Here is a 17,160-nt window from a genome sequence, read left to right on the forward strand (position 1 = left end):
CATCCGGGCCTGGGGGCGGCTGTGGTTTCTGAAATTCGTTGAGGGGAGACCACCCAGCCACCCAGCCACCTGGACAGGGTGGGGCGGGCGGGCAGGAAGGGGTGCTCTGATGTAACAGTCTTCGAAGGTCCTTGAGTACATTGCAGCATTAAGGTTGCTAAGACAGGAGATGGGTGGGTGGGGTGTCACAGATTCTGAGAACAGAGAGAGGCAGGACAGGCGTCCGGGGGGGACAGGAGGCGGCGGAGGCTCCTCAGCAGGGCGCTGGTTCGGCATTCACAGCTCAGCACCCCAACACCTGCTGACGTGTCCGCTGTTTGCGATACAGTAGAGCGAGATGCTGGTAAAAACTGATCCGATCCCCCCCCCCCAAAATAACATTAAGAATAATTATTATAATAATTATAATAATAATAAAAAGTCAAGGTAAAATAGCAGCTGCATTGTATGTGTTTGTTGGTGTTTGTGGGATTTCCAAAACAAAACACAACTTTTCTTTTTCCTTTCTTCTTCTTCTTCAGATCCGCCGAGTCTGGACAGAGGCGCGCGTGGCCCGGGGTTAGATGCTGGACTCTTTAGGAGGCAGGTCCACGTTGGTGACGGAGGTCACCAGGGAGACGAGACAGTCCGAGGCGGTGCCGTTGACGGACCTCCGGATCAGGGACACCCGCTCCTCCACGCAGCCAGCCGACAGGCGAGCCTCGGCGTCGTGGTCCCAGCACTCCTCGATGGTCACGCAGAGCTGGGCCAGGCCCTGCACACAGTGTGAGGAGAGGGCGTGACCCTCGTTAGGACCATCCAGCCACACCACAGCTGCACAGCATCAACCAGGGGCTGCAGCACCTGCAGGAACTGGGACGCCTGCTGTATGGGGGGGACCCAGCCTGAGCCCACTGGCCTCCATGCAACGCTCAAGGCCAGACTGAACCGCCACACAGGAGGACGGAGAAGCCAGGCCCTGCCTGGGGGTGGACGCGGCTGTGAGCCTTTACACAGTGACATTGGGCCAAAGCCCTTCGTAAAGCCACAATCCCGCAGCACCAAAGGGTAAGGCTTCACCCATTCGAGAAAATTCTCCACACCTCCCGGAGCCCCGGGAACACGGCTGCGTCGCCCTCTCCCCACCTCCCTGCAGAGCCGCTCCCCGCCCCTCACCGGGTGCTTCAGCCAGTGGTCCTTGATGGTGGGCCTCATCTTCTTGTGCACCACCACCTCCTGCAGCTCCTCCAGGGAGGGGTGCTGGCCAATCTCCTCCTCGAAGGGCAGCATGTACTCACCTACAGGTCCTGGGGGGAGGGGAGACAGCGCTGGGGCGGTCAGCCCGAGGTCCTGCGGCTCCAGGACCCCAGTTCCTAGGGCTCGGCCTACTCACCATCTGCGGCCTTGCAGCGTGACACCAGCTCCCACAGCACCAGCCCCATGGCGTACATGTCAATGCGCAGGAAGGCGTCCCTCTGGAAGTTGATGGCTCCTTCCAGCACCTCGGGGGCCATGTACCGTCTTGTGCCCACCTGGACAAGGGACAGACGGCAGGGTCTGCAGTCACTGACCATGCACGGACTTCGCACAGCACGAGGGCACGGGAGCCTCAGCCTGTGTGTTCCAGACGGGGTGGGCAAGACCCTGCAATTCACAGCAGGGTAAAGGATGGCTTGCTGTCACCACACATGCTCAGGCCCGGCGCGGTGGCGCAGTGGTTAAGGTCCTCGCCTTGCACGCCCGGGATCCCATATGGGCACCGGTTCTAATCCCGGCAGCCCCGCTTCCCTTCCAGCTCCCTGCCTGTGGCCCGGGAAAGCAGTCTAGGACGGCCCAAAGCTTTGGTACCCTGCACCTGCGTGGGAAACCCGGAAGAGGCTCCTGCTCACGGCTCAACTGCCACAGGCCCAATGGAATCATACTTCCAGGGTAATTCAAAAATATCTCAAGACATTAATATAATATAATATAATATAATATAATATAATATAATATAATATAATATAATATAATATAATATAATATAATATGCCTGGGCCCAGTGCAGGAGCCTAGCAGCTAAAGTTCTCTCCTTGCACGCACCAGGATACCATATGGACGCAGGTTGTGTCCTGGCAGCCCCACTTCCCATCCAGCTCCCTGCTTGGGCCCTAGGAAAGCAGTCAAGGATGGCCCAATGCCTTTGGATCCTGCACCAGCGTGGGAGACCCAGAAGAGGCTCTGGGCTCCTGGCTTCAGATCGGCTCAGTTCCAGCCGTTGCAGCTGCTTGGGGAGTGAGTAAACGGATGGAAGATCTTCCTCTCTGTCTCTCTTTCTCTCTGTATATCTGACCTTCCAATAAAAATAAATAAATCTTAAAAATATATACTATACTGAAACATCCAACAGTAAGAACTGGAATGGGCTGAAGGCCAGTCAGGAAAGGCTACTGTTCCTGCTAGGACAGGAGGTGGACTAAGTATGGCTGGCCCATGGACCCCTGGTATGCGTGAGATCTGGCACTGGGAGAGGTTCTGATGGAGGAGCCTGGGCAACTCTTCTGGCAAGACACAGTCCCTGCAGGTGAGCACACGAACCACAAAAGGGAGCAGCCCAGACCAGGCCAGGGAACCGTACCCACTGGCATACATTTGGCATAGGTTGGGGGCAGATCCGGCTGAACTAGTTCACATCACCTGCTGGCAAATCTGAGCATCAGAACAGAGAGTGAGTTGGGTCAGGTTTGGTTGCAACACATACCAGTACACATTACAGCTGGGATTGAGTGCATGCTGGGCTGGGCTATAACCCTCACCAGCGTCAGCTGGAACTGGGGGGTGGCCCAGGCCGGGCCAGGCTACAGCACCCACTAGCAAATGCTGAGGTGAAGGGGGCCATGCCAGACTGGGCCGCAGTACCCAACCAGCACGTGTAAGAAACACGGAGGGAGTGGGTAAAGCTGGTAGGGGGAATGTGGAGGGCTCCCCCCGCTGGACAGCCATGCCCACTGGAGAGCATGGGTTGGGATGGGGGCAGACAGACCAGGGAGGGCTACAACACCTGTGGGCCTCATATGAGCTAGATCAGGGAAAAGCCAGGCTGGGTTGACTGTCCCTACTGGTGCAAACATAAATCACAATGGGTGAGGGTTGGTTGGGCTTTGCTGCAGCATCAGCTGATAGATGCTGGCCCCGGGGGTTAATTCTATCAAGCTAAACTGCAGAACCACCTGGAAAATGCTTGATCCAGCAGTGGGAGTGGCCCAGTAGGGAGATAGTGGACATCTCCCTCTTGGGTTACCACTACCACTGGAGAGCATGGAAACCAGGAATGGGGCAGGCGTGGCTGAACAGAACAGCACCTGCCAGTATGTGTGTGGGCTGGTTAGGTTGAACCAGGTTTCAATGCCCATTGACGTGTACGAGAGCTAAATGGGATGTGGGAGAGACTGGACCAGTCTGTAGTACCTACTGGCAAGCATGGGAACCAGAGCAGGGGCTGGCCTGGTGGGGGTTACTCTGACTAGGCTGCAGCTCCCACTGGTTTGTGTGAGGGCCGAGTATGTGCTGGGCAGAATCGGGCTGGACTGCAAAACCTATTGGTGTGTGGAAGACAGGGCTGGAAACAGAACTGACCCAGCAATGGCAACCACCAGCTGACTGGGGCAACAGACTGTACCAGACCCTGTACTGGCATGCACACACAAGAATCAGGTCTGGAATCACTCTAGATAAAGTTTCTTGGGGCTCCACCTGAACTGCTGATCTCAGAACCCCAACCATGGAGAGAATTGCAGGTTCCATGGTCTGACCATGGAGTGCATGTGTCAGAGCCGAGCCTCCTCAGAGGCTCAGACGGAACAGTGGACAGCATATCCAGATGCACATGGAGGATATGGCAGTCCATCGGAACCTGCACAGGACACCTGGTACCACAACAGAGGATGGAGGACAGAACAAATCAATCATCTACCGCAGCCATGTGTTGGCAGTGAAAATCTGGGCAAACGGATACTCTAAGGTGGACTATGTCAGCCAGTGGATTCTGGAGATTTCATCGTGTTTGGAATGGGGAGATTGGTAATAATTCGGAACTGTTGAACTATCAAAACCACCTGAGCAGGCCCCTCGGAGCATGCCCCACTTCAGAGACCTGGGATGGCTGGGAGGCTGGGTGGGGCTTCTCCCTTTATCTCCTCCTTTACCCCAGATACAGAACAAAAAAAAAAAAAAAGAGAGAGAGAGAATGTGGAAACAATAGTCTTACCCATTTTCCTGTAGCCCTTGACCCTTTGTGTCCTTATCAACTATGTAAAGGTTGTCAAAATAAAGTAATTTCAAAATATATATATATATACTATACTATAATATGGTCGCACAGACACTGCTCGGCATGCCAACAACCCATTTAGGAGTGCCTGGCTACAGGGTGCAGCTCTGCTCACCACTGCAGCTTCCTGCTCATGTGCATGCTGGAAAACAGCAGACAACGGTTCTGGTCAACCATGTGGGAGACCTAGACTGACCCAGCTCCTGACCCAGCCCACCCTGGCTGTCATGGGCATCCTGGGGTCTCAGTCTTTGTGCTTTTCAAATCAGTTAAGATAAAGAAATGCAATTTAAAAAAGAAAAGAAAAGAAAAGAAAAACATAGCCAGGAACAGGTGTTTGCTATACCACTGCTTGGGACAGCCACATTCCAGTTAGGGTTTCAGCCCCCTGCTGCCAGGAACCTCACATGGCTCAAATGCATGGCAATCGGGTAACTGACACGGACTCAAGTCTGAATTTAAAAACCGACCGGAGTTGCTGCCCGCTTTCTCCGTGTGCGGGAGCCACACCAGCGTGCAGGCCTGCGTCTCCCACGGAGCGAGAAAGACACACGATTCACACGGTGACCCTCACACCTCACCCGGTCCAGATTCCCTCCTGTTTACCACCCCCCCACGCCCCCCTGGTTCCTTTACCTGTCCATGTGTGTCTCCTGGAGGCTTCCCTGGCTCGAACCGAACGGCCAGGCCAAAGTCAGCCAGCACAGCGGTGAGGTCGCTCTTCAGCAGGACGTTCTTGCTCTTGAAGTCCCTGTGGACACAGCGGGTCAGGACGAGCATCGACAACCTGCTCTGGCCTTGGCCTTGGCCTGTGCCTGACCTCTTGGCTCCTACCCCCACGCGCCCCGGGAGCGCCCCAGTGCAGACGCTGAACAGGCGAGCAGCTCCCGGAGTGCACGGCGGATGCAGGCAGACCCCATATGACCGCAGACAGAGGCTGCTGCCAGGGCGGCCATCATTAACACCCACTCGGGGGGCTGGCCAGAGCCTTGTCCTGGCCGCCCCCTCACTCTCAGGCAAGATGGCCCAGGTCGTGTCCCAGACACTCGGCTTCTGAAGCAGCTCCCTGCCAAGGCCCCTGAGAAGGTAGTAGCAGATGCCCCAACGTAGGAGACCAGGGTGGAGTTCTTGGCTGCTGGCTTTGGCCTAGACCAGCCATTGTGGATGTGGCCATTTGGGGAGTGAACCAGTAGGCGGAGACCAATCTCTTTGTCTCTGGCGCTCTGCCTTTCAAATAAATAAATAAATGAGCCTTTAAGAATGTTTCAAAATGTAACTCAAGGACTCTGAAAGTCTCTGAGGCTCTTTGAGAAAGTCTACAAGGTCAAAATCATTTTCCCCACTAATCCATTATTTGCCTTGTCTAAGCTCATTCTCTACAGGATTGATGCCATTACTGTCACAGCCAATGGAAGGCGTGTGCCTCACCCAGGGAAGCACCCACGGAAAGGAGCCACATTCACTGGATTTCTTTGTGAGTATACAACGATATTTGAGAGCGGCAGAGCTAACCATCAGATCCAAGCTGCAGAGTCAGCACTTTCTTGCGTGGCCACCAGAGGGCACCAGAAAACCAGCGGGGGGGGGGGCGACCACACCGACCCCGGGACCTGATCACGGAAGGCCAGGTCGCGTGTCCACTTGCCTCCGCCACAACTCGAGCAGACCAAGCACCTGCCCTCCCACGCCCTGCTCCCACCCACTCCCGCTGCAGGGAAGGCACCTGCTATACCCGGGTACCTGTGGGCAATCGACGGCTTGTGGCCCTCGCCGCGGCACCAGGGCACATCCTCGTGCAGGTAGGAGAGGCCTCGGGACATGGTCTCCGCCACGTGACACAGCTCGTTCCAGGTGATGATGTTCCCCTTGAGGTAATCCGTGAGGGAGCCCTAGGGGAAGGCAGCACAGACCTTGGGCAAGACCTCGGCACCCGGTCCTGGGATGGACGGCCGGCAGGACAGAGGCCGGCGCTGAGCCTGATGTCCACGCAGATCCGAGGGCGCCGTGCAGGGGTCAGCCCTCCGTGGGTGGACAAGGGCGCAGGCTGGGTCCGCCTCATGGGGCGTGGCTCACCTTGTCGTGGAAAGCCGTGATGAGCCACAGCTCCACTTCCAGGTTGGAGCCTCGCTTCTCGGCAGCGATGAACTGCAGCAGGTTCTCGTGCTTCATGCCGGGCGTGCTGAAGATCTCCCACTCACTCTGCCACGACTGCTTGTCCTGCGGCGGAGGACACTGCTCTCAGCTCCCGTTCCCCAAGCCCTGGCCTCCCAGCCCCAGCACCCACGGGGCCCAGAAGCCTAAGCCGGGGCTGAGCCCTGGGCCACCAGACCAGTGCCGGAGATGGCTTAAGGCCAGCACCTGAAGACCCAGCATGTGCCAAGCAGGGCTAGGCCTGGCTCCCCTTCAGAGAGGCCAGAGGCCCTGGAGCCGGTCTGAAGCCATATTCAGATGTCAAAAATCAAAGCGTGGGGCGGGACGGGGGAACCCTCCCTGGCATGGAGGATAGCACGCTAATCCTCCACCTGCAGTGTCGGCTTATGATATGCATGCCAGTTCATGTCCTGGTTGTTCAACCTATTTTCTTAAACGATTTTACATTTATATATGTATATAAGATTTATTTTATTTTTATTACAAAGTCAGATATACAGAGAGGAGGAGAGACAGAGAGGAAGATCTTCCGTCCGATGATTCACTCCCCAAGTGAGCGCAACAGCTGGAGCTGGGCCAATCTGAAGCCAGGAGCCACGAGCTCCTCCAGGTCTCCTACACAGGTACAGGGTCCCAAAGCTTTGGGCCGTCCTCGACTGCTTTCCCAGGCCACAAGCAGGGAGCTGGATGGGAAGGGGGGCTACCAGGATTAGATCCAGCGCCCATATGGGATAGCGGTGCATTCCAGGCAAGGACTTAAGCTACTAGGTCACTGCGCCGAACCCAGATTTTATATATTTTTATTGGAAAGTCACATATACAGAGAGGAGAAAAGACAGAGAGGAAGATCTTCCATTCGCTGACTCATTCCACGAGCGGCCAGCCAGAGCTGAGCAGATCCGAAGCCAGGGTCCCAAAGGCCACAAAAAAATTGGAGCTGACGGGATTAGAACTTGCACCCATATGGAATCCCGACACTTTCAAGGCAAGGACCTTGGCCACTAGGCTAACACACCGGGCCCTGTTCAACTTCTGACACAGCTTCCTGCTTATGGTCTGGGCCACACTGAGAAATACCAGGGAAGCAGCTTGGGCCTGTGAATCCACATGGGAGACTTGCAAGAAGCTCGAGGCTCCAGGTTCCAGACTGGTTCAGTTCCGCCTTTGCAGCCATTTGGGGAAGGAACCAGCAGATGGAAAACCTCTCATTTTCTCTCTCCCTCTCTGAAGCTCTTTCAAGTAAAATAAATAAATCTTAAAAACAAACAAACAACAAACAGGGTGCAGTGTGATGGCTCAGTGGTTAAATCCTTGCCTTACATGCACTGGGATCCCATAAGGGCACTGATTCATGTCCCAGCTGCTCCACTTCCCCTCCAGCTCCTGCTTGTGGCCTGGGACAGCAGTAGAGGATGGCCCAAAGCCTCGAGACCTTGAGCCCATATGGGAGACCTGGAAGAGGCTCCTGGTTCCTGGCTTCGGATCGGCTCAGCTCCAGCCACTGCAGCTGCTTAGGGAATGAACCAGTGAATGGAAGATCTCTTTGTACTCCTCTCTCTAAATCTGCCTTCCCAATAAAAATAAACAAATCTTAAAAAAAAAAAAAAAAGGAAAAGGAAAGGAAAAAGGAAAGAAAGGATGGTTGGAAAAAAGGAAGCAGGGAGGGAGGAAGGAGGCCCGGAAGGTGGAGTGTTTCACAGCTTGCAAAGCCCTGGTCCCATCATAAAACGTCATTGCTGCATGGGACCCGGGCACCAGTCACTGCAGGCTGGCTCAGCAGCAACCCCTCCAAGGAGACTCGCTTCTCTCTCACCTCCGACCCCCCCAAAAAAGGCTGGGGGCTCCAGCTGAAGCCACAGTGGCCATGGAGCCCCTGGAACGCTCACCTGCAGCGGGAAGATCTTGACAGCCACAAAGTCGTTCATGAGCTGGGCCTTCCAGACGCAGCCAAAGCGGCCCCGGGCCTTGATCTCCAGCAGCTGCAGTGGCTTCAGGCCCACCAGAGGGGACGGTGGTGGAGGCCCCGGGTCCTGCGGACGAGCACAGGCTGGGTAGACCTGGCTCAGCCTGCACACCTCTCCCGTGCCCCGGCCCAGCCACGCCGTCTCACCTCGTGGATGTCCACATGGCCGTAGGGGGGCTTGCGGTGCCGGTATATCCAGAAAGCCAGCAGGACGATGAGGGAGAGGCCCCCGATGGGCAGCAGCAAGTAGGCCAGCACCGTGAGTAGGGTGGGGGCTGTCGGGGGTGGCTCGTAGGTGACTGGGGGACACACGGAGCCCTGTGTCACACAGCCCGCCCGCTCTTACATCCAGGCAGCCCTCTGGCCACGACCACCCCACGCACCAGCCAGGTGCTCTCTAGTTCCAGGAGAGCCCAGGACCTGCCAGCTCAGGCCCCTCACCTTCTGGGCCGCCGGCCTCTGGCAGGTGGGTGAACCGCTCATTGCAGAAGTTGCCTTCACAACAGCAGAAGTACACCTGGGGGTTCTCCTCCGTGGCCACGCACTCCTGCCTAGGGGCAAAGATTTCCCAACAGCCCCTCAGCCTGCAGGCAGCTGGGATGCCCAGGCCAGGCTAGCCCAGCCCAGCCTAGCCCAGCCCAGCAGGGTGCAAGTGCCTCCTGAGACGGTGAGGCAGGACAGGGGCAGCCAGGACTTGACCCTGACACCCCTGCTCAGGGCTGGGACCTGGCAAGCGCGATGGCAGGAAGGCTCCAGACCTTGGGCACCCACTGGGACGCCCCGAGACCCCTGGGGCCGGCGGACCACAGCACACCTGTCGTAGCAGTTGAAGTCGTCCAGCCAGCAGCCCTTCTTGACGAGCTCGATGGTGCCGGAGCTGTTGCGCCAGGAGGCATAGCAGTGTAGCCGCTTGTCCTGCTCACCCTCGCAGCGCTCCAGGCCGCTCTGGTTGGTACGCTCCAGCTCCCAGTTGGCATTGTAGTAGATGCACTCCCGTGTCTCGGCTTCCCCACGCCCAGAGCCTGCAGCCCAGAGAGGAGGAACCTGAGTGGAACCTGCACCCCGGGGGGAGGGGAGGCATCAGGCTGGACACCATGCCACCTACACGCTCAGCGACCCCAGGCCTAGGCAAGGGGGAGGCAGGAGAGCTGGCGCCACTGTGGAGCTTGCATGAGCAGCTGGCTGGACCGGCAGACTGCGAACCCGAGGCCACAGAAATGAACAAGGGGCCCTCACAGTGGTGTTTCTAAAAATGCCTAATCCCAGGCCAGCCCTATTCCCCCAAGGATGGGGGCAGAATCAGCGTGTTAACCATTCTTCTCGGCCTCAGGTGATGCAGGTGCACACCCAGGGACCATCCCAGGATACTCTCCTGGTGCTCCCATCCTCCACCCTGCTCCACTGCCTTCCCCAAGCCCCCTTCTACACACAGCAGTCACACCTGAGCTACGGGATGTCGCAGAGGATCAAGTCACAGGGGCTGGAGAGGCAGCTGGCGGCCGAGGTGGCCACAGACACAGGATGTCCTCCCAGGCAGGCTGGACCTGCGGCAACTTCCAGGCACTGTCCATTCAGCTGGACCAGACTGTTACCTGTGCTGGCAATTGCCTTCCTCCAAATGTGGCTTCTTCGCTCACCAGCCCGCCTCCTTACCAACCCCTACAGCACAACCCTAGGCCCTCAGGAGCCCATCCATCGGCTGTCATGGGAGAGCTGCAGGAAGCCCAGGGGCCTCTGACTGGGAGTGCTCTGCCTCGGCCCCTTGTTCCCCCTTGTGGTGCCTGCAATGGAGGCAGGCGGGAGCATGCTCGGCCTCTCCACCAGAACCCCTCGTGGACACTGGGCAGGGGTCAGCACACCACCCTCCCACCCTTCTCTCCTTGACTTCCTGGGCCTGCTCCCCAGGCCGCTGTCATGGACAGGACCCGTGGGGGAAGGATTTGGAGCGCCAAATGTCAAGGCTGCAGGGACACCGAGGGCTCCAGGATCTCAGCCCAGCCAAAGGCAGCCTTGAGCAGCCCACACAGCCAGGCTGTGTGACCCTGCGCACCACCTAGTCACTCAGAAAGGGGATTCTAATGACACCTCCAGGTGGGTTAACTGACAACCAGACCCAACACTGGGCCTTTGCTGTTAGAGCTGGCCGCTCCCTGCTGCCTGCGGTGGTCACTTACAGCACAAGCTCGGCCAGAGCAGTGGACTCCAAGCTCCACGTTGGCACCCGGTGCCCCTGCCACACCACAGCCCGCCTCTGCTGCCAGCTGGAGACCCGGGGGCCTCCCTAGCTCTGCTTCTTCACACACACGGCTATTTATAGTCTCTGGCACAACTCCAACAGCAAGGCCACCTCAGCCTTTTAATAGGCAAGGGCTCCCGCCTACGGCCCTGGAGCCAGGCACCTACGCATGGGAGGCTTCCCTTTGGCCCCCAGCCTACCCAGCCAGCCATCCCCGCCGGAGGAAGCTGTGCTCCCAGCACTGAAGGCTGATGTCCACCCCCCCGGCCAACTCCAGGGCTGGACGCCTGCTGTACCCCAAGTCACAGTCAACACAACCATCAGCCTCCAATGGCATGTCTCCGGGGGATACGAGTGAGAATGCCCAGGAGGGGAGGCACGGCAAGTAGCCTACAGCCTGGTGGAAAGCGGCCCTTCTGTGTGCCCCACACCTTATGATCAAGAAGGGCAAACACAACTCACAGACACACTCCATACCCCAACACACGTACACAAAGAGAGAGAGAGAGAGAAAGAGAGAGAGCCTACTCCAAGTCAAAATTGCAAGGAGCAAGCCCTAAAGGAACCTGGTCCCATCGCAAGTAGCTCATGCAGCGGACAAATCCTGTCCTCCTGGGAGGGGCTCAGCATGCAATGGGGGAAAGAAGCATGGTGGCAGAAGATGGGGGGGTTTGGAGCCGAAGAGCTCCAAAGGTTTGGGGTGTCCCACAGGAACCTCCACAGGCAGCAGGCGCCCATTCCTACCCAGGTGTGCACTGTGCGGCTCACAGGAAACAGCTCCTCCAGTCCTCATGCTACATAACACAGAGGTTAAGTAATTCACTCACGTTTTCAATGAGAGTTGAAACAAGGTTTCACACGCCCCCACCCTTGGCTCTGGAATGCATCCATGCCCAGTGCTGTGTGTTAACAGTCTGGCACATGACCTCACCACGTCTCGGGTTTCCACGCTTTGCTGGACTTGGGCTACCTGTGTTGGTGTAATCTGAGCAAAGCCTCTTGGAGCCCCTTCGCTCTTCTCCCTACGATTACACCTGTGGCCACCCACCCGAGGCAGCCAACACAGAGTCAGAGGTCTGAGGAGCTTGAGCTGGCTGACCATTGTCAAGCTCCTCCTCCAGGACAGGCACCCCTGTGGGCCTGGCCCCATTTCTCTGCCCACGTTGACAGCTGCCAGTGGCAGCTGGCACAGTTCTGACCCCATGGCCCGAGTGCTCTGAGCCGCTGGGTTCCTTCCCTCCTGCTGGTCCACGGGGCTGCTCTTCCAAGAGCTGCAGGCATTCTCCGCGTGTTCCTCGTAGGCAAGCGTTGACTGCTTGCCTGTACGCTCGTGACCCCCATCAGCCACTCCACTCTCGAATGCTATCAGAGCCCTGATGGTTCTGTGGGGTCTCCCGCATTTATCTGAAATCTTTCTGGCTCTTGGTGCCAGCACGATGGCTCAACTGACTGAGCCTCTGCCCGCATGCACCCGCCTCCCATGCGGGAGCCGGTTCGTGTCCCAGCCTCTCCACTTCCATCCAGTTCCCTGATAATACATTTAAGAAGGCAGTGGAAAATGGCCCCATGAGGAAGACCAGGAGACAGTTCCGAACTCCTGGCTCTGACATGGTCCACCACTGGCCATGGTGGCCATCTGAGGAGTGAAGCCAGCAAATTCAGGATTTCTCTCTGTAACTCTGCTTTCCAAATCAATCAATCTTTAGTGAAAAAAAAAAACAGAGTATAAAAGCCTCAAGTTTATAGCTGCCATCTTTTCCAAATTACATATAATGTGTTACTTGTATGTATGTTCATTACTGAGTAGGTTTTTGGTTTGTTTGGTTTTTGTGGGTTTTTTGATTTTGGTTTTTGGCTTTTATTTTGCTGTGTTTGATTTTGTTATTTTCTTACCTACCGCCAAACCAAGATGTGATTTGCACACTACCCAAGTGGCTGCAATAGCTGGAGCTGAGCCAACCTGAAGCCAGGAGCCAGGAGACTCTTCCAGGTCCCTAGGGCTTTGGGCCATCCTCGACTGCTTTCCCAGGTCACAAGCAGGGAGCTGGATGGGAAGTGAGGCTGCTGGGATTAGAACTGGTGCCCACATGGGATCCCAGCAAATGCAAGATGAAGATGTTAGCCACTAGGCTACCATGCCAGGCCCCTTATGTATTTTTAAGCTTTATATCTATTTATACTGGAAAGGCAGAGCTACAGTGGGGAAAGAGACACAAAGAGAGATCTCCCTTTCAGTAGTTCACTTATCAACTGGCCACAATGGCTGAAGCTGAGCCAAACCCAAAGCCAGGAGTCAGGAGCTTCTTCCCGGTCTCCCAGATGAGTGCAGGAGCCCAAGGCCTTGGGCTGTCCTTATTCCCCTGCTGTTTTCCCAAGCACATCAGCAGGCAGCTGGATCAGCTCTGGCAGTAGCCGGGATTCAAACTGGCCCCACTGGCCCAGGAGGGGGCTTAGCATGCTAAGCAAACGTCAGCCCACCCACAGTTGATCTGATCTGTCCATGCCCCCACCAGCTTGTCTGTCACTCCTTCCTCTGGCACGTGGTCCTTCCGGAGACTGTCAGCACGGAAGCCTTCCTGGTTTTCTTACCGGGTTCCTTTGCCTTTTTTTTTTCCTCCCCTGAATCACAGCGTGGATGAACACAAGATTTGAGACAAGGTCATCTTCTCTCAGCACCGTGAGGAATAAAGGAGACTCTGCCCCGGGCTGACTTCTTAGATCTTCCTTGCAGATCCACAAGGAATGTGGCTGAGCAGGTGTATGAGCTGATGTACCTGCTTGGCTCCCTGGCCATTTAGTCTTGGCGCTGTGGGAAGTGCCCTCGATGGAGACACTGCCTCAGGAGGCAGTGAACTGGTTATAAAGGGAGAAGTCTTGGGCCCAGCACAATGGCTCAACTGGCTAATCCTCCACCGTCAAGTGCCAACATCCCATATGGGCCCAGTTTGTGTCCCAGCTGCTCTGTTTCCCATCCAGCACCTTGTTCGTGCCCTGGAAAGGCAGTGGAGGACGGCTCAAAGCCTTGGGACCCTGCACCCATGTGGGAGACCCAGAGGAAGCTCCTGGTTCCTGGGTTCGGATCAGCTTCAGTTCTGGCCACTGCGGCCACTTGGGGAGTGAGCCAGAAGACGGAAGATCTTACTGTATCTCCTTCTCTCTGCAGATCTGCCTCTCCAAGAAAAAAAAAATGAACAAATCTTTTTTTAATAAATCAATGAATCAAAGGACAGGCCTGGCCCTGCCTGTTCTGCTTCCTTGTGATGAAGACAGCAGCCCTCGCCCAATGTGGGTGCTGTTCACCGGAGCTTCCCAGCCCCCAGGCCCACGAGCCACACCACATGTACTTACAAATTACCCCGGCGGCACCACTCCGTTACGTCATAAAAAAAAAAAAAAGATACAAATGGATCTTCCTGTTCTGTTTTCAAGCCTGCATCCACGCATGTGGAATGGGAGGATATAGGATAAGCAGTATCTTCGGCACCAGACCAAATGCCCACCCCATGGTTCTATTTGTGAAATTTTACTAAGGATTTGTTCACATATGTTCACCTGAGGTATTAGTTCTATGTGTCTTAACTGTTCTATGCTGCCCTCTTTTTCACTCTTTTTTAGATTTTTTTTTTTTCATTTTTATTGGAAAGACAGCTTTTTACAGAGAAGGAGAAACAGAAAGCTCTTCCATCCACTGGTTCACTCACAGTTGGAGCTGAGCTGATCCAAAGCCAGGAGCCAGGAGTTTCTTCTGGGTCTCCCATGTAGGTCCCAAGGCTTTGGGCTATCCTCTGATGCTTTCTCAGGCCATAATGAGGGAGCCGGATGGGAAGTGGAGCAGCTGGGATATGAACCAGCGCTCGTAGGGGAGGCTGGCACTTACAGGTAGAAGACAAGCCAACTGAGCCATCACACTGAGCCCTTTCGTTGACTCATTTCTTTCTTATTTGAAAGGCAGCGTGGGACATTCCACCCCCCGGTTCACTCCCCGCAATGCCCATTATTAACACCTGGGACCGGAACATTATCTGACAGCTTCACTATATTCTTGCACAATGTACAAGCCTTTAGGGGGGAGGACATTGTGGTGGCAGCAGACACAACTGCCACTTGGGTGGCAACATCCCCCAGCAGAGTGCCTGGATCACTTCCTGGCTCTGCCTGCGTTCAGCTCTCTGCTGGCACACCCGAGGGGTGGCAGATGGTGGCAGAGGTGCCTGGGCTGCTGTGGCCCAGAATGGAGGTCTCAAGGCGGTTTGGGTTCCTAGCTCAGCATAGCCCAACCCCAGTTGTTTCAAGCATTTAGGAAGCGAAGCAGTGGGTAGATGTCTTTGTATTTTATGCATTTCAAGCTCAAAAACGCACTATTTGTCTCACACAATACATGAGAATGTACCATTTCACTCCTCCATTTGTATCACTCCTCTCCCATCTGAAGCATTCTCTTTCTACCCAAAGAACACCCTTTGTTCTTTTTTAAGATTTATTTACTTTGACGGGCCTAGCAGCGTGGCCTAGCGGTTAAAGTCCTCTCCTTGAACGCACCGGGATCCCATGTGGGTGCCGGTTCTAATCCACGCAGCTCCATTTCCCACCCAACACCCTGCTTGCGGCCTGGGAAAGCAGTCGAGGACGGCCCAAAGCCTTGGGACCCTGCACCCGTGTGGGAGACACGGAAGAAGCTCCTGGCTCCAGGCTTCGGATCAGCTCAGCTCCGGCCATTGCGGTCACTTGGGGAGTAAATCAATGGATGGTAGATCTTCCTCTCTGTCTCTCCTCCTCTCTGTATATCTGACTTTGCGATAAAAATAAAATAAATCTTTAAAAAAAAAAAGATTTGTTTACTTTGAAAGTTAGAGTTACATAAAGGGGGGAGGGAAAGAGAAAGAGAAGCAGAAGAGAGAGAGACAGAGAGAGAGAGAGAGATCCAGGACAGGTTAAAGCCAGGAGCTGGGAGCTTCATCTGGGACTCCTACGTGGATCCAGGGGCCAAACACTTGGCTCACCTTACACTGCTTTTCCTGGGCCAGTAGCAGGGAACTAGAATGGAACTGGAGCAGCTGGGACACAAAATGGCACCCCCATGGGATGCCAGTGTGATAAGCAACAGCCTTACCTACTATACCTCAACACTGGCTCCAGCATTTGATGCCTTCATTCTTTTTTTTTTTTTTTAAGATTTATTTTATTTTTATCGCAAAGTCAGATATACAGAGAGGAGGAGAGACAGAGAGGAAGACCTTCCGTCCGATGATTCACTCCCCAAGTGACTGCAATGGCCGGTGCTATGCAGATACGAAGCCAGGAGTCAGGAACTTCTTCCGGGTCTCCCACACGGGCGCAGGGTCCCAAGGCTTTGGGCTGTCCTCCGCTGCTTTCCCAGGCCACGAGCAGGGAGCTGGATGGGATGTGGAGCTGCGTGGATTAGAACTGGTGCCCATATGGGATTCCAGCATGTTCAAGGGCAGGACTTTAGGCCCAAGGCCATGCCACCACCACCGGGTCCATCCTTGTTTTTTTTTTTTTTAACATCTGTTTATTTAGCAGCTTAGCCTGCTGTGCCACAATGGCAACCTGACACCTTCTCTCTTGAAAACCAGTTTCTCTCAGTAGAATTGCAGGTTGCCCGGGTATGCTCTCCTCTGGCTCCCACTGTCCTTCTGAGAAGTTAGCTCTACCTATAACGTATAACGACTGCTCTTGAGCCTTGGTCCTTGTCTCATGAATTACTGAAAGGCGGGGGATGCGGAGGGGGATGGGGAACAGGGTTCCTATCTGCAGGTTCACCCTACAGATGCGCATAAGTCAGCGTCAAAGCCAGGCACCCAGACAGGGCGAGGCGTCAGAGCCAGCATATTCAACAGCTAAGCCAAATGCCCCCCGACTTTGAGGCCAACGCATACGGTCAGCGGTTTGAATCCTGGCTGTTGCACTTCCAATCCAGCTCCCTGCCAATGCAAGCCCTTGGGACCCTGCACCCACGTGGGAGACTTGGAAGAAGCCCCTGGCTTCAGATCAGCCCAGCTTTCAGCCATCACAGTCTCTCCCTCATCTCCTCCCATCGTGCCACTTTGTAATTGTGCCTTTCAAATCAATCAATCAACCAGTGCCCCACACACACACACACACACACACAACACGTCTATCTTTGATTTGCACAATTTTGAGTGGACTAGAACAGCTAGGTTTTTTTTTTTTTTTATGAGCATGAAAGTTTCTAATTATATCTAAAATATCAGGCTACTGGGGAATATAGGCCCTACAGGCAAATACATATCAGAAAACATTAAAATTAACACGTTCACGTATCAATTAATAGCAAGGTCAGTGAAATGAAAGGTGATGTTTCTCTTCCCTTGTTTTTCTTTTTTTTAAGATTTATTTTTTTGTTTTTATTGGAAAGGCGGATATACAGAGAGGAGAGACAGAGAGGAAGATCTTCCGTCCGATGATTCACTCCCCAAGTGACCACAACGGCTGATGCTATGCCGATCCGAAGCCAGGAGCCTCTTCCGGGTCTCCCACGCG

The 17,160-nt window shown here is 55.0% G+C and overlaps 1 protein-coding gene across 1 annotated transcript in view; it reads right to left on the reverse strand.

Annotated features, from left to right (window-relative positions):
- Positions 1-513: 513 nt before the first annotated feature.
- ACVR2B (activin A receptor type 2B) overlaps positions 514-17,160 on the reverse strand; it is a 31,290-nt gene continuing 14,643 nt past the window's right edge. The window contains exons 2-11 of the mRNA XM_040965641.1: positions 9,217-9,424; positions 8,844-8,953; positions 8,550-8,701; positions 8,326-8,469; positions 6,362-6,505; positions 6,029-6,177; positions 4,925-5,039; positions 1,373-1,511; positions 1,156-1,286; positions 514-754 (exon numbers count right to left, since the gene is read on the reverse strand). Of these exons, the coding sequence (XP_040821575.1) occupies positions 560-754; positions 1,156-1,286; positions 1,373-1,511; positions 4,925-5,039; positions 6,029-6,177; positions 6,362-6,505; positions 8,326-8,469; positions 8,550-8,701; positions 8,844-8,953; positions 9,217-9,424 (1,487 nt within the window). The 3' untranslated portion in view covers positions 514-559. The remainder of the gene's footprint in view (positions 755-1,155; positions 1,287-1,372; positions 1,512-4,924; positions 5,040-6,028; positions 6,178-6,361; positions 6,506-8,325; positions 8,470-8,549; positions 8,702-8,843; positions 8,954-9,216; positions 9,425-17,160) is intronic.

This window comes from Ochotona curzoniae, unplaced genomic scaffold (assembly GCF_017591425.1).
Source record: "Ochotona curzoniae isolate NIBS_2020 unplaced genomic scaffold, NIBS_Ocur_1.0 contig_1302, whole genome shotgun sequence".
Classification (NCBI taxonomy): Eukaryota; Metazoa; Chordata; class Mammalia; order Lagomorpha; family Ochotonidae; genus Ochotona; species Ochotona curzoniae.